The 19,637-nt window shown below is 35.0% G+C and overlaps 1 protein-coding gene across 1 annotated transcript; it reads right to left on the minus strand.

The window, feature by feature from the left end:
• Window positions 1-3,076: 3,076 nt before the first annotated feature.
• LOC131006163 (receptor-like protein 52) lies at window positions 3,077-9,093 on the minus strand. Its single transcript, XM_057933338.1, has 7 exons — window positions 8,215-9,093; window positions 7,237-7,380; window positions 6,517-6,732; window positions 6,077-6,220; window positions 5,834-5,977; window positions 5,575-5,718; window positions 3,077-4,520 (listed from the first exon to the last, which is right to left on the minus strand). Exons 1-7 carry the CDS (start codon window positions 8,843-8,845, stop codon window positions 3,274-3,276), a joined length of 2,670 nt encoding a protein of 889 aa, XP_057789321.1. The 5' UTR covers window positions 8,846-9,093; the 3' UTR covers window positions 3,077-3,273.
• Between the last annotated feature and the right edge of the window lie 10,544 nt (window positions 9,094-19,637).

A 19,637-nucleotide genomic window follows, 5' to 3' on the forward strand; every position in this document is an offset into this window, starting at 1 on the left:
TTATTTCTTTTTCTCTTATTTCATTTAATAAATTATTAATATATCGATAAATTAACAACTTTATAGTTTAAATTAACAACTTTATAGTTTATAAAGTATTTTCTTAATTTTATTAGAAATTACAATTAAATCAAGTTATAATGAGTAAGAACAAAGAGAGAATATTTAAATTAAATAAATGGATCTAAGTCATTTTGGTTGATATTACAGGAGATCCTAATGATGATCAAGGTGAATATGATTCAACAATAAGTTCATATTGTAAAAAGTTAAAATAGTATTCATAATTGTAATATTTCAGTAATATTAATTTTTAATAATAACCGCTATCTATTTTTAGAACTTCAAAACAGACCTTTAACTTCTTCTCAATTGCAAATCTATTAGAAATGGATATTGGGCACATTCCTCCCTTAAAAGGCCTTATAAGGGAAAGGGTTGCCTCACCATATAAAGTGGCTTATGCCACTATCTCCAATCCAATGTGGGACACTTCAATAAAATCTACATTTGACTTTTCCAGATAGCATTTACAGCTATGTTCTTTTCCCAACTGATCGAATCGCGTATTTTACTTAAATAATATGGAACTTGAATTTGATGACTTCATTATTCTCCACGTACTATTCCGAAAGAAATTGAAAATCTTCATAATTTATGGTACATGCGGTTGGGTTCCAACGAACTTAGCGGATCAATCCCGAGAGAAGTGGGGAACATGACCGCTCTTTCTGACTTATGGCTCGACAATAATAGTTTAAGTGGTATTAGAACTCTTTTTGCGAGTTAATTTCTTTTTTTGGGGATTCCCACAAACATAATGGAGCTTTAATTGCACCCACAAATTTGGAATATTAGAACTCTTTGTCGCTCACACCTTTTTAACATTTATTTCCCCTCCGATCAAATCACGTGTTTTTACTTATTATTCTTATGATCGTTAAACTTAACAATATGGAACTTGACTTTGATGACTTCATTATTCTCCAGGTACTATTCCGAGAGAAATTGGGAACATGGAAGCACTACAGTATTTATTCCTTGAAAACAATGGTTTAACCGATAAGATTTCATACTGTTGTAGAGTTTTAAACATATTCACTTGATGAACATATTCACGAGCGAACGAGCCGAATACTACGAGTTTAAAATTATTTCAGGCCATTATCTTAGGGCGATTTGCAAAAATAGGAAAATAGGTCAATTATTTTAGTTTTTGGTATTTTTAGGCCACATGTGTACCCAATCAGGCTATTTTGGGCCACATTTTGACCACGAAAAGTGGCCTATAAATGCTGAATTGAGCTCAAATGTGGCTTAAAAATACCAAAAACTAAAATAATTGGCCTATTTTTTCAAGTCCGTAAAATAGTGGCCTATTTTTGCAAATCGCCCTAAGATAATGGCTTGAAATAATTTTAAACTCGAATACTACTAAGCTCAAGTTTGGTTTGTTTATTTATCTAGCTTCTCTAAATGAACTTGAATGAATTTTTTTCGAGCTGAGCTCCGAATAGTTCGCGAGTGGCTTGGTTTATTTACAGCCCTACCTGGGCTCAATTTATAATTGGCTGTGTTCTAATTAATTATGGGTTAGTTAAATTTTGATTTTTGAAATCAGATTTTGAATTTATATTTGGAATTGAAGAATTCTGTACTGGGCTTTTTCCATTATGTTTTGGCAAAATGTTCAAAACAAAAGTTTTGAAATTGTTTTACATTGATGAACTTGGTTCGAACCCCTCTTCGCGGAGTAACTGCACGTTTGCCGGAAAACTTTGACCACCGCTGGGGGCGGCGAGATAAACGACCTGTGACAGAATAGGGAGCAGCGGCGGCTGGGTATTGTTGGGCTGCTACTGCTGGGCTGCTGGGCTACGGTTTTAAATGGGCTGGGCTTGTATTTTTTTTATTAAATGGCTCATTTGGGCTGAAACGGTTTTATAATAAAAAAAACTTTTGTTAATTTAGAATTAACATTTAATATCCCAATTTCAGAATTAATTTGTTAATTTGATTAATAAATTTAATTTATTATTATTAATTTTGAAATAATAAATTTATTATTATTATGCCACCTCAGCTTTAATTTGATCGAAAAGAGTTGTGGTGGCAAAAGTTTGAAAAAAAATCTAAAGATGGTGATTTTTTTTTCAAAATTAAAAAATTGTCGAAAAACCAAAATTTATTGAAAATTCGCGTATTTGCCTTCCCGATGCAAAGTTCCTGTCCTCAATTCCATCTCTGAAACTTGTAGACCTATATCCAAAGATGAACACCAAAACCAGAGTCCATTCCTAGGGTGAAAATCTCATGACTATGGATTCGTTTCCCTCAAGATTTTAATCAACAAGAGATAATCAACAAAAAAAGTCATCAAGAGCACCAGCAAAAACCAAATCACACTATGATGCAATAATCAACAAAAAAAGCCAATAAAACAATTTCATCGAAAAATGCCGAACAAAAGATATTCAACCACTAGAGAGACTTCTAAAACTTCTACTTAGTTAAATAATTACACAAAACAGAATTCCAAAAGTTCACTATTCACTACAGAACACTGCAAAAATGCAATCTTCTTATAAACAACAGAAATGCAAGATATTAACCACTGAATAATTAATTTTTTTTGTTTCAATAAATGTTAGCATAGTTGCATAGTGCGTGTTCAAACTCAAACTCACTTTTTTTTTTTTTTTTTCTATTTTTATATAGAATAAGAAGTAAGATATTTTGTAATTGATTAAATTAAATTAATTAATTACAAAAATGAGTCAAAAAGAAAAAAATGTATAAGACATTATTTATATAAGCCATAAATACAAACAAACGATTTCTAAGTTAACCAACGATTTGCCTTTGTGGTTTTTTCCCCATCGCTACAACTCATACAATCTGATAAATGTTTTGTGATAATTTTCTCCCCATCGTCTTCGTTTTGGAATTTTTTCGAACAGTTCATAGTCTTAACAGAATCTGTTCCAACTAGATACATGTGTAGTATTTTTGCTCGAAGAAATCCAGCAAGCAGTTCTATGTCACTAAGAGGATGACATTTTTAATAATCTAAAAATTTTAACAAATAAAATCACAAAACTATTTTAATATATCTAAAAAATTACCTAAACGAGATAAAATTAAAACTTCACATATTCGAACAAACAACAACATTTCATAAACTCTAAAGTTGAAATCGAGCACAAACACACTAAAGTAGCAATTAAAAAGGATATAAGAAAAAGAAAACACAATTCAAGCACAAGCCTTCAATTAAGTTCTCCTGCGTGTTGGTGTTGGTGTAGCTCTGCTGCGTCTCTTCTTCTTCTTATTATTATATCCAACCCCAAAAAAGAATTCCACTAACCATCTTGGCCTTCCATTTCTAATAATAATGTAACCAATTCCAATTCCAACTATGAATCCACTTCCATATCCCATCACCACACTTCTCCATCCAAATCCATCTATAAATCCAAACTCATCTTCTTCATCATCATCTTCTTGTGGCTTCATCCCATGCCCATTCTCGTCGTTGCATTTTCTCGTCAACGGAACTCCACACAGTCCCAAGTTTCCCACGTATGAATCATTTTCAAATGTGGAAAACTGCTTAGATTGTGGTATTTGCCCCACAAGATTATTCATTGAAAGGTTTAATTTTGCTAGAAATGTCAACCTCGTCAAATCACTTGGAATTTCTCCATCCAACTTGTTCACTGACAAGTCCAGAGATTCAAGTTCACTCATATTTGCAAGAGATGAAGGTATATTTCCAATGAGGTTATTGTTGGACAAATTCAAGTATCTGAGAAACTTAAGATTTCCTATGGAATGTGGAATACTCCCAGAAAACCTGTTGGAGGATAAGTCAATTGCTGTAAAGCCTGACAACAATCTCTCTAATAATTGATCCGAACCTTTCAAGGTGATCCTTATCCCCCGATATGAACCAAAGTAGTCAGTTGGAAAGTTTGTTTCATTAATCATTTCTTCGAAATTCTTGAAATATGTTTGAGGCAGAGAACCCACAAATCTATTATGAGATATATCTAAAACTTGCAAATTAGGATATGGAATCTTGGTTTGTGAAGGAAGTGACATATTACCATAAAACTTGTTAGACCTTAAGACCAGCACTCGAAGGTCTGGAAGAACTTCCATCCAAAAGGGAAATTCGCCTTCTATTCTATTATTTCCAATGTCGAGGACTTGCAAACTTTGGCAATTGATCCAGGATTTAGGTAATGATCCTTGCAATTTATTACCATTCAAATAAATGTTCACAAGACTACACTCCTTGTTAATTGTTGATGGAATGCGACGACCAAAGATGGCCAAAGAGCTCAAGTTTCCGATGCATTGTGGAATTGATCCTTCCAAAGTGTTTTTTGAGAGAACAAGATACTCAAGGGATGTCAAGTTACAAATGAAGGATGGTATTTGGCCTGACAACTTGTTCAAACTTAAGCCCAAATGTTGGAAATTATGAAGATGATGCATCTCTTGTGGGATAACTCCTACAAAGATTTATCAAAATCATCACAAAAAATTAGTTTAATTCTAGATTGAAACGTATATGGAAAATATTACTTATCATCCTAACCAATGAACCTTTTAATGTTTTGCGTCCTAAAGTCAAAATTTTCTTGTTTGATGACAAGTCCAATGATTCAAGTATTTGAGAATCTTAAGATTTCCTATGGAATCTGGAATACTCCCAGAAAACCTATTGGATGACAAGTCAATTGTTGTAAAGGCAGACAACAATCTCTCTAATAATTGATCCAGACCTTTCAAGGTGATCCTCATCTCCACAGAATTTTCAAAGTGATAGATGATATGATTGTCTCATTTTCCTCTATCATTGCTTTGAAATTCTTGAAATATCTTGGAGGTAGAGATCCCACAAATCTATTATGAGATATATCTAAAACTTGCAAATTATGAAATGAAATCTTGGTTTGCGAAGGAAGTGACATGTTACCATAAAACTTGTTAGACCTCAACACCAGCACTCGAAGGTCCGGAAGGACTTCCATCCAAAAGGGAAATTCGTCTTCTATTCTATTATTTCCAACGTCGAGGCCTCATAGACTTCCACAATTGACCAGGGATTTAGGTAATGTTCCTTGCAATTTATTACCATCCAAATTGATGAACACAAGATTACACACCTTGCTAAATGTTGAGTTTCAGTTGAGTTTCATTGCTTAATATGGCTATCTCACAAGTTGACTCAATAAAATGAATACACATGGAGTGCTTAGCTCATGATTAATATAAATTTCAACTACCCACATTAATCACATACACATTTGAGTGCTTAGCACATGATTAATATAAATTTCAACTACCCACACTAATCACATTTACGTATAAAATTACAATACACATAAAAAAACTCCCCCAATATACATCCATTTATATTTTAACCCTACTAAAAAAAAGGAAATCAAATTTCAAATGCACTTATTAAAATTTATGTATTAGATTCACGTGTGAATGCAAATAATCTTTACTAAGTACTCAAAGAGGATGTTAAAAAAAAAACAATGAGAGAGAATAACATACCATTTAAATTATTGTCAAAAAGCCATAACTGACTAATGGCGGTCAAGTTCCCAATTTCTCTTGGCAATGTTCCACTAATTTTGTTAGATGCCATATTGAGTGTCTTCAAATTTTTAAGAAGACTAATGCCTTTTGGAATATTACCTGTGAAATAATGTCGTATAATTTTTATAAATTTTGAAAACGGAAACATATACGATCAAAATGAGTTAATGTAACTATGTAATGTAATATTAAAAAGATATGATATATATCATACCGCTTAAATTAACATTGTTGAGGTACAAGTAGCGAAGTTGTGTCATGTTTCCAATTTCTTCTGGTAATGATCCACTGAAATTGTTTACCTCCAATTGCATCTCCACCATGTTAATAAGACGACAAATCTCTTTCGGAATATGACCTACACAAATATGAAATCTTGAAAATTTGAGTTTGATTAAAAATGTTATGATATTCATTGTATTTTGAAATAATAATAAGTAAAGGGGCATAATCATACCGGTTAAAACATTGCTGTGAAGGAACAACCCAAACATGGTTGTTAGGTTCCCAATTTCTCTTGGCAATGATCCACTAAACTTATTGGCAGACATGCTCAACCGCTCGAAATTATTGAGATGGCCAATCTCCTTTGGAATATTACCTTAAATTAGCAAAAATATTAGCTCTAGTTGGATGCAATTATGGTACAAGAAAGACAAATTGCAATGAGCAAATTTAATACAAAAAATATTAGCTCTAATTGGATGCAAATCTCCTTTGGAATATTACCTGAAGTCACAAAATTATTAGCTCTCAATTGAATTAATCACGATTATATGCTATAAATTAATACGAAAATGTATTTGTATACGTATGATCCAAATCATGACATTTCAAATCGTAAACGCAGAAAACAAATATTAAAGAAAATTTTGAGGGGTGCATGCATAATCATACCACTGAAATTGTTGAATTCAAGGCCTATTCTGAGAAGGGATGTCATGTTTCCAATATCTCTTGATAATGGTCCACTCAATTCATTGAAGGCAAAGTCCATATATTTCAAGGATGTCATGGTGAAAATAGTTGATGGTAGAGGGCCTTTTAACTTGTTAGAACTCATGCTCAAACTTTGTAAATTAGTCAGACGACCAACCTCTTCTGGAATTTCACCTGTCATTGAGTAAAAGTTATGTTGAATCAAATCCAGCTATCGATATATCAACTAAATTTAATAAGACGGTTCTCCTAACTAACATATGTCAATTGTGTCATTTAATACTATTATAGTACTCCATTAGGTCTCTTCATATTAATCTTCTTTTCTTTTTAATCGTGGTTTTTTTTTTCTATTTTTATTTTATTTTATGAGTTTTATAACATATTTTTAAAAAATTATCCTATAATTGATTCAAAAAGTATATTAAAATGATAAATGTCACTATAAAATGAATGAAATATAAATTTACACTCACAAAAAATTATTTATTAAAATAATTCATTTTTACGTGCAAATGCACGTGCAAAAAGTATATTAAAATGATAAATGTCACTATTATTTTCTGGTCAAATTTTAAGGTTATGTTATAAACCAGAAAATTGGCAAACTATAAGTATTTTCCGGCAGAACAAATGTATAATAGGGAAGTAATTAAGAGCACGAGACAAAGATCTTACCACTTAAGTTGTTGGTACCAAGGTGCAACAATTGAAGCATTGTCAAGTTTCCAATTTCTCTCGGCACATGTCCACTGAAATTGTTGGAACTCATATCCAAAGCTTGCAAATTAGTAAGACCTCCGATCTCTTTTGGAATATTACCTATATATTAGTAAAATTGCATGAAATCAAAATCCATTTATATAAGTGTATATAAGTATTATGAAATTATTTCTTAGAGAGGAAAATAAAAACCCGAATTAGAATTAATTAATACTTCGTCCGTCCTAGCTTTTAGTATCCATATTTTCATTTTAGTCCATCCCACATTTTGATATTCATTTATATTTTTAGTAAATGTAGGTTGAACCATTACTCCACTTTAATTACTTTAACACTCACATAAAAGGTGAGACCCTTATTCAACTCACAACACACTCAACCAATTTATTAAAACATAGACAACATCTCTCTTTGTTTTTACTCATTATAACTTGATTTAATTGTAAATTTCTGAAATTCAGAAATACTTTATAAACTAAAAAGTTGTTAATTTATCGATATAAAGTTTATTATAATTTTTGAGAAATTTAGGGGTCATACTGATTTATCAAACACATACATTTCAAGGTATGATAACATATAGTATATAGATTTTAATGTTTACATGATATGAACCCTATTTATTTTATGTTAGTGAGTTGTTCTTATTTTTATTTACACATTGACAATTGATCGCTCAAGGATTTAGGCATCTGACCTGAAAAGAGGAGATATTATGCATAACATAAAATAATTTAACAACACTATGAATGACAACATACACACATATATAATTAAAGAAGATCAAATGAAATATGAGAAAAAGAAATTAAAGAACTATAGATTTGAGAAGAACATAGCTGTAAATGCTATAAGGAAAAGTCAAATATAGATTTGAGAAGAAGTTAAATGCATGATTTTGACCTCATGTCATAAATATAGGAATGAACTTACCAGTCAACTTATTTTCACCAAGGTGCAGCTCTTGAAGCTTCGTCAAGTTCCCAATTTCTGTCGGCACCAATCCAGTGAAATTGTTATTGTACAAAGAAAGATACTCAAGCTGTGAACACTTCTCCAAACTCGATGATATTTCCCCATACATCTCGTTGAAAGACAAACGAAGCCTCTTGAGTCTATGTAGATTGCGTTTGCACATATCAAGAGGTAAACTACTAGACAAACTATTATTCCTTACTTCCAAAACTTCTAGAAATGACAGGTTGAAGATAGATGGGGGAATGGGGCCATGAAAGGAGTTCTCGTTCGCAACTAAAGAAACGAGAGAAGAAAGTTTCCCAATTTCTGGTGGTAGGGTTCCGACAAGACCCATGTACGATATGTTCAACTGCGTAACCCTATTGTAACGTGAATCACAAATAACTCCGATCCAACTACAAACACTGGCTTCAGTGCTCCAATTTTGGGTCAATACATTTTGAGGATCTAAAGTGATTTGGGATTTTAAGGCGAGAAGTGAAGAACGATCGGTGTTGATATCGTTTTTGGCCGAGCTATAATCCATCAAATAATGGATTGGTAAGAGTAGTGCAAGGATGAGAAAATGGGAAGAAACTCTCTCCATAATGCTAATGCAGAGTGCTAGTGTGCGCAAACAAGAAGCCTAAGCAGATGTCCTTTTATTCAAAGCTAAAATAATCTTTTGCCACTGGAAGACGAAGGCGAAGAAAATAAATAATTGGAGTGTGATTGGGGCAAAGACGAAGTCAATAATTGTGAACTATAAAGAGTGATTTTTGGAGGCAAAAGCGACAAAAACTATTTGTCTAATAATTGTGAAGCCATTTGCAGAATTAATTAATGAAACTCAAATATAACCACATATCTTTGGTCAACTTTTTTGTCTAATCTGTGCAACAATACAAGTATTATTTTGTCGGGAAGTTTCAAATGAAATTCGAAATTTGGGAAATGAATTAAGTCACCTCTAATTTTAATTGTCTTTACCACCATTGATTGTAGACAAACACACGTATACTAGAATTAATTAATGGTTTGATCTTGATAATGTCACATTAACTTTTTTGGAGATGACTGGATCATTGAAAGGGAAATATTTAAACAACAATAATTATAAAATTAAAACAATTCAAGCAAATATATATATATATATATATATATATATATATATATATATATATATATAGGGTTAGCTTATATTGAGATTTTAAATATTTTGAGATTTTGAGATAAATGAACATATCAATAAATTCTTTGAACATAACCAATATAACTGATGAACATATGAATCTATTTAATTTATTTAAAAAACATGCCACTTGTAGGGATTGAACCCCAGACCAACGCGCGTTCATAAAAATTAATTGACAAGTTCATCAAAATGTACTTATATGTTCATTTATCTCAAAATATATATAAATCTCAATTGAACCAATTCCTATATATATATATATATATATATATATATATATATATATATAGGGAAGGGATCAATGAAGAATGCTAAATGTAGAAGGAAACAACGAAGGCTGAATAACTCAATACATTTACTGAATAAATCACGCGAGCGCATGAACGAAAAATGTACGTGTTTATTCAGTAAAATAACTATTCGTGCGGTCGCGTGATTTATTCGGTAAATTTATTGACTTATTCAGAACGAAATATAGTTACTTCTTCATAGATCCCAACCCTATATATATATATATATAAATTTCAATTTAAAAAACAAGAAAAATTGAATCTTGATTTTTATATATCCACTATAAAAACCTAACAAATCCAAAATCAAAATTCAACCTTACAATAAAAAATAAATATATCAACTGAAATAAAATAATTTTATTCTAATTATCATTAAACAATACTACTAACAAAAAAATAAATGTTGTGCAAAAAGGACAAGAAAACAACATGAGTAGGGACGCTTCTGCGTCATTATATCGCTTCTGTTTCACGCAAGATAAGATCAGATTTTGATTTATTTGATTGTGGGGCAACCCAAAAATCCTAGGCAGATTATGTAAATGGATTTACATAATCCATTTACAATTAAGCTTATGTTAGGACACAGACATTATAAGATCATCCACTTGAATTCTTAGGATAGAAATAATGCCTCTTAGATTGTTCCTATCAAGGTATAGTTTCTTAAGGTGTGTGATGTTCCCAATTTGTGTAGGTACTTGTCCTTGTCTATCAAAATTGTTGTCTTCCAAGTTAAGTTTCTCAAGTTGTGGACATTCACCCCAATTCAATGGTATCTCCCCCACAATGGAGACAGTTCCAACTAGGGCTAATATGTCCTTTTATTCAAAGCTAAAATAATCTTTTCCCACTGGAAGACGAAGACGAAGACAAAGACGAAGAAAATAAATAATTGGAGTGTGATTGGGGCAAAGACGAAGTCAATAATTGTGGAACTATAAAGAGTGATTTTTGGAGGCAAAAGCGACTAAAACTATTTCAAGTCAAGCCAATTGGAGAATGAAACTAAATCATACATAGCAACATATTTTTTGGTCTCATTAATGGAAAATGAAAGAAACTTCTCTAATCAATTCTAACTTCAATATTTTTAACTAAAACAGTGCAAGTCGTTAATTATTTTGTTAATGTCCAACACATATTATAGAATCCCACATTTGCATAAGCTGCCCTAAATCTACGTAATATCTAGCATCCATATCATAAAACAAAAATAAAAAAATCTTGCTTAGTTTGAGACAAAATTAAACTTAAGAGTCCTAATTTGATTTGTTAAGTAATATTTTATATGAGCAAAATGAGTACTTGATATGAGCAAAAGTAATATTTGATATAAGCAAAGGTAATATTTCCGTTAAATAATATTTAATATGAGCAAAAATAATATACTTGATAAGAACAAAAGTAATATTTCTGTTCGTTTTGGAAGATTTAGATTAAAATCTTAAAAAATGACCCTTGAAGTCAGATTAAAATAGAACTATAAGTTGTTGGCCATGATCAGAGCGATACGCCAGTTGAATAAACAAATAAACAAACAAAAGCAGAAAAGATATTCTCTATTTTTATAATAGATTTGAGACACTTTGCAATCTAAAACCAAGCTCTACGTAATTGCCCCCTGAAAATAGAGCAATTGCAGATGAGATCCTATGTCCTAGAAATTAGTGTGTACCACCGTGTACCACTCTTAATTTCTTTATTTTGTAATTAAAAAAAAATTATTATTATATTACGAACTCTAATAAATATTTATCATTAAAAATTGAAATTTAAAAAATTATATACCCTAACTTTGAATTAATGAACCCAAATAATCTATTATTAATTCAAATAATCATAAACCCTAATTGGATGATTGAACCCTTGTTTATTATCTTTATTTTAGTTTAAAGCATAATAAATTAAAATTAAATAAAAAATAATTAAAAATTATAATATAATAAAAGTGGTACACAATGGTACACACTATATTGTGGGACAGATGATCCCATGTGGAGCAACTGTTGCAATTTGAATTCCCGTCATTTTGAGATAATAATAATAATAATAACAAGTGATATTTTACCGTAAAATACACAAAATTTTCACAAATTTTGATTTTTCCCCATGATCTTTTAATCTTAAAAAAAATACACAACTTTTTTTTTTTTCTTTTCTTATTTTTCCCATGGGTGTCAAATGCCTCCCAAATAGAAGTTAAGTTGGAAGACTGAATTTCCATTTCCAACATTACCCTTTTTGAATGATGAAACATAAAATATACCCCCACTTTTACCCTTATGTATAATTCGCGCATTGCTCGACACTGAAGTGTCGAGCATCGAGGTGTCGAGAAATAGTACTAATTGAACTATTGCTCGATACCTCGAGCATCGAGTGTCGAGCATCGCGTGTCGAGCAACTGAGAACTATCGAGCGAGGCGGAGGGGTCGAGCATTGAGCATTGAACTGTCGAGCAAGGCGAGCAATAGTTCAAATTGAACTATTGCTCGACACCTCGAGCATCGAGTGTCGAGCAACTTAGAACTGTCGAGTGAGGCGAGCGTCGAGCATTGATCTGTCAATCAAGATAGCCATGTCCATGGACAACAACTCACGCTCATCCTCGAATTCATGAATGGAGCCGGAAATACATCAACAAATTTCCAAGCACAACAGAGCGATTTCGACTTAGGTAGCAATTACACCCCTATGACGTTTAGCCATAGGGGTGTCTATGGCTAAACGTAAGTGGTGGATCCCACCATATTTGGTGCAATTAAACCCTCCACTATCAACCAAATTCAGTGCAATTAAACCCCCACCTTCAACCAGTACCTTATGGTGACCCACCTCGCAGGCGAGATCAAATGTTTATGATGCGGCGGCAGTTGATCTCGGCGGCGAGGTGGGTCACCGTGAGGTAGTGGTTGAAGGTGGAGGGTTTAATTGCATCAAATGTGGTGTGACCCACCACTTATGGAAAAAAAAAAGAAATTGCGTTAAACGACTATTTGGCCGGAGGGTTAGTTGGTTGATTTTTTTTTCTCCAATTTTATAAGTTCTATAACATTACACTTTTAAAAAAATATCCATTAATTGGTTCAAAAAATATATTAAAACGATATAAAATGAAATGAAATATAAATTTTGCACTGATAAAAAATTATTCATATATTAAAATAATTCATTTTTACGTGCTAATGCATGTCATCTTTGCTAGTAAACAATAAATATATGTTTGTACATATTGTGAAGGGATTGATGTATAAATTCTCAGTATAGAATAGGAACACATCCATTTAAATTCTAAGGATAGAGATCATGCCTTCCTATCATGGTATAATTTCTTAAGGGGTGTGAAGTTCCCAACTTGTGTATAAATTCTAAGGATAGAGATCATTTAATTTTCTCAAGTTGTGGACATTCATTCACCCCAATTCTAAGGGTAGAGATCATTGAAGTTCACCATGAAGAGAGTTCCAACTCAAATCTAGAGAAACAAGAAAAGAAAGATTTTCGATTTCCGATCTATCTATGTGCAAACAGAGGTTCCGATGGTCCAATTATTTTTCAAAATATTGTGAGGATTTGAAGTGATGAGCGATTTTAGGGCAAGAAGTGAAGATTCATCACTTTTGATTTTATCTGAATTGGCAAGGCTAAGACAAGAAAACAATATGAGCAGGGCAAGATAAAAGGGGAAACTAACTCTCTCCTTAATTTTAAATGCAGAGTGCTAATTAATTTTAACTATTTAATTGGAGTGTGAATAATTGTGGTGAAGGTAGAATTTTAGAGACAAAAGCGACAAAAACTATTTACAAGTCAAGCCAATTGCAGAGTTAATGAAACTACATCAGCCACATTAATTTTGATGGTCCCACTAATGAAAAATGGAAGAAGCTTCTCCCTAATCAATTCTAACTTCAATTTTTTTGACTAGTCTGCGCAACAGTCCAAATCATTAAATGTAAACCCAAGTTGTTGTCTGCCAAGTTTCTCAAGTTGTGACAGATTAATGAGAAATCTTTATATTAATGGAAGAAATATGAGATTAGTATCACGCGACTTCGTTTTATCCCTCCGCCGATTATTACACGTTGGCAATTAGATTGGATTTGAGCGAAATTGCAAGTTGTGGGACGATTTAGAATCAATATTAAATTCATGTATTTTCAAGAAATAAAATGTTCATAATATAACCAGAAAATTGGCAAACTTAGGGTATTTTTCGTCAATAATTAACTCAAAAATATAAATATATTGATTATCGTTAAATAATACTACTAATAAATGTTGTGCAAAAATAAGAAAATACTAGATTATAACTTTTTTTAGGGTAAACACTAAACAATGCTTTTGTTAGTCTTGAATAAGTATGTTTTGCTCTTTCTTCATTGTGTGTTTTTAGGTGGTTGGACCGAGTCAAGAAATGATGGAAGACGTGAAGGATGAAGGAGGAAAAGAAGGAACAAATTCTGTTGAGAAAAGGAAGGAACAAGTGGAGATAAAGAGAGAGAGAAAGGAGCGTGTGGCAGCTCCTAAAATCAAGGAAGAAGTGGACTAAATCCAACAACTATCAAACGGCCATTTCATCCATGATCCAAGCCACGACTTCAAGCCTTGGGAAGCAAGATTGAGATGCCTATATATACCAAGGAGAAGTCCCAGTTCAGATCACGAACTTTGAGAGAAGATATCTAGCTTTTAAGTGATCTGTTTAGGAGTGCTGTTTCTCGTGTTGGGATAACATTAGTTATAGCATTCTGTGTTTTGTTGGATTTCGGAGTATAGCTCTTGAATCCGGTTTAGTTTGTTAGTGAGAGTGTATGGTGTTCAATACCTAGTCCTTTGTAAAGGTATTGAACGTGAGTGTCATTCTCCGTTTAGTAATTTCGCCATAAGGCATTCTTCAAGTTATTTATAACTTGAAGAAATTTTTCCAAAGTTTGGTGTTCGTTTATTTCCGCTGCATTATTTACTCTGTGCTGTGTGGTGTGTTACTTTAACACAAGGTTTTCAGTTAGTTCGTGTGGAGCAACACTTACAATTGGCGTCAGAGCCAACACTCGATACACTGAGTGTGATCCTTGGTGTTGTTACAACAATTTCCGTCACAGTTGTTACAACAATTGCTTCCACATGGAGCCGTTTGGTGTTATGCGTCCTCCTATCCTTGATGGTGCAAACTACTCGGCCTGGAGGATAAGAATCCGACAGTACATCAAGGCTATCGACCTTAAAGCCTGGCACTGCGTCGAAGAAGGGTGGTCTGCCCCCAAGACCACTGATGCCCATGGTGATGTGATCTTAACACCACCTGCTCAATGGAGTCGAACTGAGTTCGAGGAGGCAAATTTCAACGAAAAGGCTATGCATGCTATCTATTCTTTCGTGGACATGAACATGTTCAATCTCATCAAGAATAGCACGTCGGCCAAGGAACAATGGGACATACTCCAAAGACACTGCGAGGGCGACACAAGTGTCAAAGAAACAAGGCTGAGACTCCTGACCACTAAGTTCGAAAACATGAAGATGGATGAAGGAGAAGACATCAAGGAGTATTCCAAGAGGATACTCAGTGTGGCTAATGAATGTCGTGAGCTCGGAGATCCAATCAGCAATCGGGTGCTTGTTTCCAAAGCATTACGAACGCTCCCACCGCGTTTTGAAATGAAGATTACTGCCATCGAAACAAGTCATAATGTTGCAGGCCTGGAGTTCGTGGATTTGATGAACACACTCCGGACCTATGAGATGACCCTGGAAGAAAGAGGATTGCTGCACAAGAAGAAGGCTGTTGCGTTCAATGCCGGATGCACATCTACGACAACAACCAGCAGCCACACCCTTCAGATACGTGATCTAGAGGATTCTGAAGAATTGGAGGAAATTCACGAAGGAGATGGTGTCGCACTCATCACAAGGAAGTTCAACAATATGGTGAGAAAACTTAGACGGAACAAAGAGAATGATCGAGAAGGAAACTCACCAAGGCATGATTCCGTACCACCTAAGAGGAATGACTTCACACCCCCACGACCAATGAGGAAAGTTGCCTCAACGACTGAAACCTTCAGGTATGATCCAAATTTCATCAATAATGTTCAATGTCGTGAGTGCAAGGGGTTTGGTCACTATGCGAACCAGTGTGCGAACACCCTTCGAAAACGAGGCAAATCATATTGGGTGTCTTGGAGTGATGATGAGGCTGAATTTTTCGATGGTTCGGAAAGCTCAAAGGAAGAAAAAGAAGATGATGATGATCCCGGTCTGTCAGCTTTCCATGTCAAGTTTGGAAAAACCTTGTCCGACGATGAGGATGATGAAGGAGACCAGCTGTTAAACAGGTATGACACAGGGTTCGTTCCAAATTGTCTGTGCTTTAACGCATGTGTAGGTAACACAGAGGAAAGCAACGAAGAGAGCATGCTGGTTGTCATGGAACTTAAAAAATTCTATGACGAACTACTGGGAAAATGGAAAAAGCAAGGAGAAGAGCTTGAAGCAACAAAGGAGGAGAATGTCAAGCTAAAAAGATCGTTGGCAAAGCTTGAAGCCTCAATCACACAAAAAGAAGTCAAGCTTGAGCATGTTACAAGTCAGCTGGAGGAAGCTCAAAGCACCATTGCCAAATGGAATTCAAGTCGGCATAGGCTTGATGATTTTGTGTCTGCAGGAACTACGGACACCACTGGACTTGGATACACTGCTGCACCCGCTGCTGCATCCACACCTGGAAAGACAAAGGTAAAATCTACTCATGGGAAGGAGTTTGTCGTGGAAGGAACTTCAGTTGGACAGACACGACCACAAAAGAAGAGGTATATGTGTCATTATTGTCATCAAATTGGGCACATTCGACCGTTTTGTTTCAGGAAGTTCAATGACGAGAAGAAAATCTTTGTCAACTCAAAGAAAACGAGAACCAAAGGGAAGAAAAATCTACCACAAGCTCGTAGAAAAGTCTGGAAGTGGGTCAGAAAAGATGAACTGAAATGTAATGTTGTGTTCACAGCACTGAAAACTAACATCTCAAGTTCATGGTATTTCGACAGTGGATGTTCCCGTCACATGACAGGTGACAATGGCTACCTTAATAACTATCAGGTATGTGATGGTGGATCTGTGTCTTTTGGTGGTGGTTCAAAGGGTAAAATCATTGGTAAAGGTACCCTAAATGTTCCCGGCTTACCTTGTTTGAAAAATGTGTTTCATGTTAAAGGTCTTATGGCAAATTTGATTAGTATTAGTCAACTATGCGATGAGAATTTGCATGTTAAGTTTAACAAGGACTCTTGTGAGGTTTTTGATACTCAAAATTGTTGTGTAATGAGAGGGCAAAGATCTAGTGATAACTGCTACCTTGTCGATGATCCTAAGTGCAATAAGGCCCAAATTGATGAAAGCATGTTGTGGCATCAAAAGTTAGGGCACACAAATTTTAAGAATCTTGACAGGTTGTCCAAGTTGGAAGCAGTTCGAGGTCTCCCAAAAATCACGCAAAAGGAAAAGGAAGTTTGTGAGAGTTGCCAAAAAGGGAAGCAGATCCATGCCACCCATCGTGCTACCCAACAAGCTGAACAACACTTTGGTACGACCCGATGCTTTGAACTGGTTCACATGGATTTGGTAGGACCAGTTGGTGTTGAAAGTATTGGAGGTAAACGGTATGTGTTTGTCTTAGTGGATGATTTTTCAAGGTTTACATGGACTTTTTTCTTACGTGAAAAATCTGAAACTATTGATGTTTTCAAAACACTCTTTGCCCGGTTTACTAACATGTTTGGTGCGAGAATAGCAAGAATAAGGTCTGACCATGGACGTGAGTTCGAGAATGCGGCTTTCACAAATTTTTGTGAGAAGAAAGGAATCTTTCAAGAATTCTCAGCCCCCAAAACGCCACAGCAGAATGGAGTGGTGGAACGAAAGAACCGAACCCTGGTGGAGATGGCAAGAGTGATGTTGGCTTCAAAGAAATTGGCACAACGCTTCTGGGCAGAAGCTGTGAACACCGCATGCCATATTAACAATCGAGTCAACATCAGACCTGGTACGTTCAAAACTCCATATGAAATTCTGCGTGGTAAGAAGCCAAATCTCAAATACTTTCATGTCTTTGGGTGTGTGTGTCATATACTGAATGACAGAGAATATCTCACAAAGTTTGATGAAAAAAGTGACAAAGGCATCTTTTTGGGATATTCTTTGAATAGTCAAGCCTATCGAGTTTTTAACTTGAGAAGCCAGACTATTCAAGAATCTGTAAATGTGGTATTTGATGATGTGAGGAGTATTGCAGATGAGAATAATAGGGAAGATCAGGTGATGGACATTGTGATGCCAGCAGAGGATGAAACAGCAGATGCTGAGGCAACAGAAGAAATCACACCACAGACACCAGAAGAACAGTGTGATACCGATGAAGAGGGAACCCCCAATAATCAAGGAGAAAATGTGAATAATGCACCCTCCAGAAGGATTCACAAAAATCATCCAACCTCTCAAGTAATTGGCAATGTAAGTGACGGCATGACCACAAGAGGTAAACCACCGGTTGACTACCGGAAGATGATTTGCATGTCTTCCCTTTGCACGTCTATACCTGGTTTCTTGTGTTTTGTGTCGAAACTTGAACCAAAAACAGTCAAGGAGGCATTACGTGATGAATTCTGGATGCTAGCCATGCAAGACGAACTTAACCAGTTTGTTCGAAGCGATGTTTGGTATCTTGTGCCTAGACCTGCTGACAGGAATGTGATCGGCACAAAGTGGATCTTCAAGAACAAGTCAGACGAGTGCGGGACGATAGTGAGGAACAAGGCGAGACTCGTGGCGCAAGGATACACCCAAGTCGAAGGTGTTGACTTTGATGACACATTTGCACCAGTCGCCCGCATTGAATCCATACGCCTGCTTCTTGCAATTGCGTGCCATCTCAACATCAAGCTGTACCAAATGGATGTGAAAGGAGCTTTCCTCAACGGCATCCTAAAGGAAGAGGTATATGTAGAGCAGCCGAAAGGTTTTGAAGATCCACACAGACCACACCACGTCTACAGGCTAAAGAAGGCTCTCTACGGCCTTAAACAAGCCCCTCGAGCATGGTATGGACATCTAACTTCCTTCTTACTTGAGTTTGGATTTGTGAGAGGTTATGCCGATAGGACATTGTTTATAAAAAGAGAAAGTAGTGATATTTTGATCACTCAAATCTATGTTGATGATATGATTGTCGGTGCTACCTCACAACGTTTGTTAGATGATTTTGCAAGGGCCATGACCACCACGTTCGAGATGAGCATGGTGGGTGAACTAACATTCTTTTTAGGGATCCAAGTCAAGCAAGAACCGGAAGGAATTTTCATCTCACAGGGGAAGTATGCACGAGATATGGTGAAGAGGTTCAATCTGGAAGGTGCAAAGCACATGCGCACGCCAATGGGATCAAGCGACACTCTGTCGAAAGACAATGCTGGGGAGGCAGTAGATCCAACACTCTACAGATCAATGATTGGGAGCCTCCTATATCTCACCGCCACACGACCTGATATCATGTTCAGCGTGTGTGTGTGTGCCAGGTATCAAGCTGATCCTAAAGAGTCTCATTTAAAAGCAGTAAAGCGTGTGATAAGGTATGTGGCTGGCACACTTGATCTTGGCATTTTCTTTTCCAAAGATTCTAACACGAACCTTGTAGCTTTTAGCGACTCAGATTGGGCAGGGGATACTAATGATAGGAAAAGTACAAGTGGTGGGTGTTTTTATCTTGGAAATAACTTGGTGTCGTGGCATAGTAGAAAGCAAAATTGTGTGTCTCTCTCTACTGCAGAATCCGAATATGTTGCTGCAGGTTGTTGTTGCTCTCAACTTCTTTGGTTGAGACAAATGTTGTCAGATTACGGTGTGACGAGTGATGC

This window comes from Salvia miltiorrhiza, chromosome 1, assembly GCF_028751815.1.
Source record: "Salvia miltiorrhiza cultivar Shanhuang (shh) chromosome 1, IMPLAD_Smil_shh, whole genome shotgun sequence".
NCBI classification, from domain to species: Eukaryota; Viridiplantae; Streptophyta; class Magnoliopsida; order Lamiales; family Lamiaceae; genus Salvia; species Salvia miltiorrhiza.